The sequence below is a fragment of the Neophocaena asiaeorientalis genome, unplaced genomic scaffold (genome assembly GCF_003031525.2).
Source record: "Neophocaena asiaeorientalis asiaeorientalis breed wild unplaced genomic scaffold, Neophocaena_asiaeorientalis_V1.1 scaffold473, whole genome shotgun sequence".
NCBI lineage: Eukaryota > Metazoa > Chordata > Mammalia > Artiodactyla > Phocoenidae > Neophocaena > Neophocaena asiaeorientalis.
In genome coordinates, this window is record NW_020174935.1 from 569758 (window position 1) to 578778 (window position 9021).

Here is a 9021-nt window from a genome sequence, read left to right on the forward strand (position 1 = left end):
TTTACTACCAAAGTCCCCCCTTCATGGTCTGGGGTGCAAGTCTGAGGACCTCCCCAGTCTTGTCTGACCCATCATTTTACACCTTCTCCAAGGGTCTGAGACGGAGTGAGCCACTTGGTGCCACCATGAGTAGGAACAGAGCTGAGCCGCAGTCAGGTCCCCTCTGCAACAGCAGGCTGCAGGGGGGCACTTGGAGAAGCCCCAGGGAAAGCGCTGAAGCATTCCCACCCTCATCAGTCCTGGAAATGAGCTGTGTCTGGCTTCTCTGGGCTCCCCAGAGCCCTCCAGGAACCCAGCCCACGCACACGCCAGATTGCGGTCAGCAGGTGTCAGGGCTGTGGGGGGGCAGGGGGAGGGCTGCAGATGAGAGCCAGCCTCAGACCCTGGAGAGCCAGAGAGGCCCCGGGGGAGGGGGCCGGGGAGAACCTTCACCCAGCTCGCCCTTCAGGACTGCCCTTGATCTTGAACATGCAGGTCCCACCCCCATCCCGAAAGCTGGAAGCTGGGCGCCTGAGAAAGACAGAGGAGGCAGCAGCCGGGTGCCCCAGGGTGTCCCCTGACCTCCTACAGACCTACTCCCCTCTCCCACCCAGTGGGGGGGGTGATCAGGCTCCTGGAGGCCAAGGCCATTTCCAGCCCCTTCCTGGTCTCCCCACAGCCCACCACCTGCCCGCCTTTTGCATTCCATGTCATATCCTAAAGCCCTTCTCCTCTGCTCAAGAACTTTCTGTTAGTTCCTCACTTAGCAAGTATTAAAGTTCAGATAGCTCCTGGCATTCCATGCCCTTCGTTACTCAGCCCCAACTCGACTATACATAATGATAGTAGTAATGGATAGCTACTGGATGTTTAATGGATACATTTAATGTATGGTAATAATGGACAGCATCGCTATGTGTGAGGAGCCTGGCCCAGCAGGTCTGATTTAAATCCTCAAAATAGCCCTGCAAGGTAGGCATGGCTGTGCACCCATTTTACAGGTGAGGAAACTGAGGCGCAGAGAGGCAAAGTAACTTGGCTTAGAGCACACTGCTAGAAAGCAGTAGAGTATGGTTGGAAGTCTGGGGCTGCCAGACCCTGGAGCATTCTAACAAGATCACATCGCCTCCCAGAGCTGACTTTAGGGGTCATCTAGTACACCTGTTTTGTTACAAATGGGGAAACTGAGGCTGGGGGAGGGGAAGGGGATTGCTCACAGCACACAGCCTTTTCCAGTCTCCTCTCACCATCTCCCTCTGGGCTGGCCTCACTGTCTCCCGGATACCAAATACCAGGGCCTGGGGTCACACAGCCCCTTGTCTCAGAACACTGGGTGTGGCTTTGACCCCACACCATCACCCCCTTCCCAACCTTCCCCCCACTGCCCTCCCAGGGACTCACGAGGTGAGAAGCCTCCTCTCGAGGGGCCCAGCCACATCATACATGGCCAGCCGGTCCCGGCAGTCAGCCAGCATCCACTCCAGCCGGAGCTTGAGCATGAGATCCTCGGGGCCCTGCAGGTGCCACAGGCAGCTGGAGGCCAGGGGGTCGGGACCCTTCAGCCGGAGGACCTGGCCCTGGCCCACGTAGCTGTAGCGGTAGCAGCCTGGAGTGGGGAGAGGGACAGGCCCCCTGACCCCTGTTAGCTGGGAGGAGAGACCCGCGGTGGGCCCAGCCCTGTCAGGTCCTCACCCAAGCAGGGGTGGGGCGGGGAGAGTAGCTGGATGGGGGTCAGCCCAGATATGCTATATCCCAGCTTTCTGTTTCCCTACTGCTCCATCCCCAGCCTCCTCAACCATGCACTCATTCATTGGTTCATTCATTCGTTCCCTTAGCACTCACTGAGCTCTCCATGCCAGGCGAGTGCCAGAGAAAGGTCCCGTCACTTTCCGGGAGCAAGGAGAGCAGCAGGGAAAGATGCAGGCCCTGGGCGGAATAACTCAGAAGTGAGGGCTCCCAGGGAAGTCCTGGGAGGTCACAGAGTAAGGAAAGGGCTGCAGGCCGGCGCGGACAGGGGACTTTGAGTCAGGAGGGCAAGTGGGAGGAGGCAGGCAGGACCCAGATCACGCCCAGGAGAGAAGCCTTTTCCTCCTGCGGCCGTGGGAGCCATGGAAGGTTAGGCAGGGCTGGGACACGGTCGGGCTTGGATCACAGACTCCCCTGGCTACTGGGAGCAAAGCTGAGGAGGCCGGGAGGCCAGTGGGATGGCCGAGCAATAAAGGGAGCGGGATGAGGGCTTCATTTCAGGTGGAGAGAAGGGAGTGTGTTCCAGTGGGGCTGGGAGGCAGCCCGGGTAGAGGAAGTGAGCGCAAGCTAGTATGCTGCCATAAGTATGTCGTTTAAACGTCATCATGAGCCTGTGAAGCAGGGAGGATGGGTGCTCTGCCCGGAAGCAGTAAGGATTCGGGAGTAAGCCCCGGATGCGGGAGGCAGCCTGGTGTGCGGGGAGTCCAGACGCTGCGTGGTCGTCCCGGCACCACCTCCTATCAGCTGCGTGCCTCTGGGCCAGTCACTCAGCCACCCTGAGTTCTGTCAAGTGGACAAAGTACTAACCCCTGTCCCACCTCCTTCTCTGTGTGGTTCTGAGGACCAGGAAGGGAATGGAGGTGAGTGAACAGGCTTTGCTCTGATGCTGCTGCCTCTTGCTCAGCGCCCTCTTCCCTGGCCATCCTGACTCCAGCTGGGGAGCCGACCTCCCCAGGGAGAGAGCTCTGACACCTGCAAGGGGAAGGGTCAGGACCCCTGGGGAAAGGTACCTGGCTGTTCCTAGGCGTTTATATTCTTTAAATCTTGCTCCAAGGTGATGCTTTGCTTTTGCCATTTTAATAATTACTTTTTTTGTGAAGCAAATTAAGTAGAGAGGGATGTGCTGGTCTCTGTTGATAATCAGAAACATCTTTGGGGAGGCTGGGCGAAAGTAAATGAAACGGCCTTCTGTGTTCTCCTCACCTGGCCCCTTCCCCGCTGGACCTGACAGATTCCTACCTACCCCCCAATCCTGAGTCTGTTGCCCCCTCTTCCATGAAGCCTTCCAGGAGCCCCTGGTCAGGAGCAACTCCTTCCTCCCTCTAGAAGCACATCCCTTCCTCTGCTTTGGCTCACAGCCCCTGTGCGTCTCCCTCATGGGGCTCAGAGCTCCTCCGAGGGCAGGGGTGAGGACACGGTCAGCTGGTGTCTTCAGAGCAGGCATGGGGCCTGGCATGGATAAACTGCCCCAAAAGCCCGTTTAAAGGACTTGAATTGTCATCCTCGCCCCATTAGGCATTGCGCTCCAGGAGGGCAGGGGCTCTGGACATGCACTGAACTAAATAAGGATCATGATAAAGCAGCTGCCAGAAACCTGGGGACACGTGGACACCCGGCACAGCCAAGGGCAATGGAAAGGCCCATTCCAGACCAAGGGTCAGAGCAACATGGGCACCAATGCAGTGTTAGATGATAGACAGATGACAGATAAGCACAAGATCTGTTTCTCGTGCTCTCCTTTGGACACAAGGAGGGAACATCTTCATCAGTGAGTTAAATAAATCTCTGACACGTGCTCATATCTTTGTATGAGAATATCATGATTTCCAGTGTTTGAAAATCGTCCTTTGACTCCACCACCTCCATTCACCGAGGAAATAAGCATGTGACCAGCCACATGGGAGGAGAGGAAGGTCAGAAAAGGTATAACCAGGATTTCAACTCTGCCTCCCTAGGTAGTCTAGGAAGAATCTGGGAATTTTGGAACTCATGCTCAGAGCCACAGGGTACAGTAGCCTAGGTGATGCACTGCACAAGTGCAGGAGTCTCCAGTCACACAGACCATAATGTGGGCAGTGCCCCCTGGCGTTGTGCAGCATGGTGGCCCTGCTGGTGCTTTGCTTCCCGGGGTTCAGTGGGAAGACTGGAGCCCCTTGGAGAAAAGCAAGGTGACTCTAGCAATAGGGCATGGGGGTGGGGTGGGAGGAGAGGGCAGATTAGCCTGGCTGGCTGAGAAAGGGAAGGAAAAGTTGGAGGGAGTATCCTTGAATGTGACAGAAATATCTCCCAAAGACCAAGTTTTAAAGCCAAAGTGATTGATATACCTCGAATTGGCAAGATTATTTTCTACCATCAGTGGAAATGGTAGATTGTGGGCAAATGGAATTCCATGATAGAAAAGTAGGGTCACATTGATGTGCAAATACATCTGCTACTCGCTCACCCCCCCACACACACGCAACACACACACGCTTTTGTACAAGAGACACACACACACACACACGTGTTCACATGTGCACACCTCCTCCCCTCCCCCCACAAGCCCCCAGTCTCGCTCAGGACCCATCACTGAGGCCACCGTGGTGCCCCCTGGGTAACCCCAGACCATGCCTCCTGCACCCATAGAAGCCATGTGGACCCCTGACACTCAACCAAACCAGGGAAAACACCAACTCAAAAGGAAAGTGGGGAGGAAAAACCAAAGTCGCGTACCCAGCGTGGAATTCAGTGCAACTATGTCTTTCACGCTGGCTTCTGTTAAAAGGAAACAAACAAATAAACAGATCAAAAATAAATAAATAAAATGAAATACAAAATAAAAATAGAAGAGACTATCACAGCCAGCCTGTCTGACTGCCCACCCTCCCCCATGCCCCCGCCCCTCAGTCCTGGCTCCTGGCCACTCAGTGGGGGGGCCCATCCCCGAGAGCATCCCAGCCCTGGCAGCAGCCTTCCCAGGCCTTGCCAGACCGTCCCACGTTCCCTGTCCCCAGTACTGACCCAGGATCACCAGGCCCTCGGGGTCCACCTCATACTCGGCCCTGTAGGGAACAGGGGCCGAGCTGTTGGCCGTGGACAGCAGCTCCTCCACCAGCAGGGCCCGCACCACCTCGGGGCTCAGCATCGGCCGGCGGTGCTCGGGGATTTGGAGGATGAACCAGAAGAAGCAGGTGAGCGGTCCCTCCCTGATGTGGCAGCAGTGAGAGGGGCTGGGGGCGGAGCCTGGACTTTGGGCCCCGCCCAGCACCCTGCTCCTGATGGGAGCTGGGGGAGGACACCAACTGTGGCTCATGCGCATTGAGCGCTTACTACTTGTCCGGGTCTGCTCTCCACTATCACTTGGAAGTCTCCTAACAACCTCTGAGGGAAGGGCTCTCAACAGCCCCATTTCACAGATGAGAAAACTGAGGCACGAGAGGTTAGGTTGTGTGCCACGGACCCTGTCATAAGTGAATGGGACAGCTGCCTACCACTCCTCCATGTCCTCACCTGATACCCATCAGGCCGTTGCTAAGGGCGCCACGGCCACTGTCTAGGGTAATCCCTACCACACCATTGTGCCTATTCTCCAGATGAGAAAGCCAAGCTGGGTGAAGGGAGGTCACATGCAGGAAGCCAAGTTTCCTCTCCGTGCCTCAGTTTCCCCATTTTAAAACATGAAGCCACTGCCTCAGAAGCCTACAGTGTCTTTCATTCTTTGAGTCTAAAGTTCTAGCAGGGGCCGGTCGTGGGGCCCGGGAGACTCACCCAAAGGAGTAGACGGAGCTAGAGTTGTAGTAAGTACCCAGGCAGGTGCTGGCAATGAGCTCCTTGAGCTAAAAGGAGGGGAAAAAAGCAGAGCCCCCTGGTGACCCTCTGTAGAAACCCCCTCCTGCCCTGAGATGCCCTTTGCCCCTCCCAGCAGCCCTGCTTGACAGAGGAGCCTATGGGGTAGAGAGGCTTGCCCATGGTCACATGGTGGGCAGTGGCCATGCCAGGAAACAAACCTCATTCCATCTTTTTACCCCTCCCCCTACACCCGGGCACTGCCCCTGACACCTCCACGTCTACCAGCTCTGACCTCAGTCAGACCACCAGTGGCCTCTCCCCCTCATCAAAAGTCACTCCTCGACTCTGAGAAGCCCCACTAGGCTCCCGAGTCCCCTCCTCAGCCCCAGCCACCAGCCACGGGAGCTGAGCTGGCTGGTCTTCGCACGTGTTCAGTGGCAGTGCCACTGGCAGGGTGGAATGGCAGGACTGTGGGTTCTTAAAGCACTCTGAACGGCGTAGAGGTAACGTCCACACTCTCCTCTCTCATTTCAACCCCACGACAACCCTACAGACAGACACTGTTGTTATCACTCCACTTTACACGAAAGGAAAGAGAGCCTTGGGTGGGTCTCCCAGAAGCGGGTCCTGAGGCAGGCGGTTTATTTGGAGGTGATTCCAAGGAACACCAGTGGGGAAGACAGATGGGCAGGGAGGGAAGGTGCCGGCCAGAGCTGTGGCAACTGAGGTGCCATCCAACGGGGACCTCTGAGAGACTGCGGGGGCATCTTCAGAACTGCTCCCACCAAGGGCCAAGGGAGCCGGGGTATTTATCCACCTTCTCCATCTCTCACGTCTGAGGGCTGCTGCTGGGAATAACTCCTCAGCACTTCCGGCCCGCCCTTCAGGGTGCTGTCCTGCGACCTAAGAGTGGCAGGTGCTGGCCATGGGAGACCATCCCCAGTGAAGTAAGCCATTGCCCGGCAAGAGAGGGTGTGTGAGTGGGTCCGGGCAGCATCCCTGCACTGCCCTAATTTCCTAAGGTCATGCTTCTACTAAGTGGCACAATCAGGATTTAGTCCAAGTGCATTTGACCCCAGAGCCCGCTACCTTTCCCACCACCCTACACCACCTCGTTTCCATTGTGCCTGGAACGGGGCTCTGATCCCAGTGAGTGTGTTGGGTGGACTAACCCACTGGCTTGACGTGATCAGGCCCCTCCCCTCTCCCTTCTTGTCCCCACCATCCTTCCCTCCCATCCCCGCAATCCTTCCTACCATCATCTGAGCTTTGGTGGTTTCACTGCGGAAGGCACTGGACTCCCGGCGGGCGAGGTCCTGGGAGAAGTGACGATTGAGCACACGGAGGCTGCCTGAGTACACCTGGCTGACCGTCATCTCCGCCTTGTGCCCTACCCAGGAAGAAAGCAGCAAAGTTAACCAAGGGAACAGATGGGGACGGCTCCTGTGTCCCCCACACCTTCTTCTGCCACCCTGAGCCCCCAGCTCAGCCACCAGCATCCTGGGCCTCCAAGGCACCACCACCGTCATCATCATCTTTGTCATTGTCATTCAGAGTTTGTGTAGTGACAAACGGGTCCCACAATGCCAGGGAGGAGAGAGGCCAACTGATGAGTGGTGTCCCAGAGGCTCCCAGGCAGAAGCTGACATGGTGATCAGTCCAGGACATAGATGCCAAGAAACCCACATGGGCCCAGCAGGTCAAGTCCTTGGTTTAGCACCTCTGTGTTGTCCAGCGGGTTGTCCAGGTGGCACCTACTATGTGGGGTACACTAATAAACCAAGACAGACGGGTCTCCCTGTGTGGAGCTGACAGTAGTGGGTAAGGCAGATGTTCCCCCAGTAACCATACAACCTGTGGGATTCATATGCCAGCAGCGTCTTGAAGAGGCACAAGTTGCTATTGAGGGGGGGACATGGCAAAGAAAACCTGGGCCAGGGTGACCCTCCATCTGAGATGGGAGGAGTGGAGAGTAAACTGGGAAGAGGGGAAAGAGGGAAGTACCTTCAGGGCAGCAGGAATAGCACGTGCAAAGGCCCTGCGACAGAGAGATCATGGCAAGGACCAGGGCCAAAAGCCTGTTTGCCTGGAGCAGTCAGATAGGGGGAGGCATAATAAGAGATTGAGACATCAGCAGGGCAAGACTTTGGTCTTTCCCTAATGAGCAAGGGAAACCACGAAAGGTTTAAAATCAGGGATGACGTCATCAGATTTCCATTTTGCAAAGATTGTTTTGGCTGATGTGAAGACAATAGATCCACAGCCCAGGGTTTATACCCCTATTCAGTCATTTATTCATTCATTCAATAAATATTTATTGAGAACCTGCTATGTTTAGGGACTGGTCTAGAGCACTTGGGAATATACCAGTATAACAATGAACAAAATAATCAAGAAAAAACAAACCTGTCCTTCAGAGATTGTAGTCTAACAAGAAAGACAGACAATAAACAACAAACATAGGACATAACACGTTAGAGATGTAAGTGGTGTGGAAATCAAGGGCTGGTGTGGGCTGCAACTTGGAGGCCAGAGAAGAGGGAGATGGTATCAGCCATGTGGATGTTAATCTATGGGACGAGCATTTCAGGCAGCAGACCGGCAAGTGCAAAGGCCCTGAGGCAGGAGCTTGTCTGGATGTTTGAGGAACAGCAAGGAGTGAGCTAGGGGAGAGCAGGAGGAGATGACATGGGGGAGGGGGAGGTCATGTAGAGCCTTGCAACCCTGGAAGGTCTTTGATTTTTGCTCTGAGTGAGACAGGAGCCCTGGGAGGCTCTAAGCAGAGAAGTTAGATGATTTGATTTGCTTTGTAAAAATATCCCTCTGCCTTTGTGTTGAGAACAGGCTCTAAGGAGGCAAAGGCAGAAGCAGAGAGAACTACAGGAGGCTCCTGCAGCCGTCAAGTGAGAGTGGTCCAGGGGAGACTGGACCAGGCTGCGCAGTGAAGAGGGAGAGAAGTGATTGGAGTCAGGGTATGTTTTGGGGTTAGAGAGGACCAGGTTTGCTGGTGGCAAATTGGGGCTGGGGAGTAAAAGAAAGAGAGCAGTTAGGGGAGCAACGGGAAGGATGGAATGGCCACCATCTGGGATGTTCTCTCCATTTTTTTTTCAATTTTAAAGGATTTTCTTAGGTCACTATTTTTATTTATTTATTTATTTATTTATTTATTTTTTGCGGTACGCGTGCCTCTCACTGCTGTGGCCTCTCCCGTTGCGGAGCACAGGCTCCAGACGTGCAGGCCCAGTAGCCATGGCTCACAGGCCCAGCCGCTCCACATCACGTGGGATCTTCCTGGACCGGGGCACGAACCCGTGTCCCCTGCATCGGCGGGCGGACTCTCAACCACTGCGCCACCAGGGAAGCCCTCTTAGGTCACTATTGATGATACCCTAAAGCTATATACCATTTTCTCAACATCTCGAACTTCCAAAAATCTCATATATAAACACACATTGCCTCTGAAACATGGAAAATCAATAGTTCAATATCATTTTATATTAACAACTGGTAAACATCAATGTAAAATGA

General features: G+C 54.9%; 1 protein-coding gene across 1 annotated transcript in view; it reads right to left on the minus strand.

The window, feature by feature from the left end:
- Positions 1–9021, minus strand: part of TMPRSS6 (transmembrane serine protease 6) — a 30965-nt gene that overhangs the window by 18944 nt on the left and 3000 nt on the right. Inside the window, exons 2-6 of the mRNA XM_024761580.1 lie at positions 6750–6883; positions 5473–5540; positions 4726–4910; positions 4438–4479; positions 1381–1585 (exon numbers count right to left, since the gene is read on the minus strand). Coding sequence (XP_024617348.1) covers positions 1381–1585; positions 4438–4479; positions 4726–4910; positions 5473–5540; positions 6750–6883 — 634 coding nt within the window. The remainder of the gene's footprint in view (positions 1–1380; positions 1586–4437; positions 4480–4725; positions 4911–5472; positions 5541–6749; positions 6884–9021) is intronic.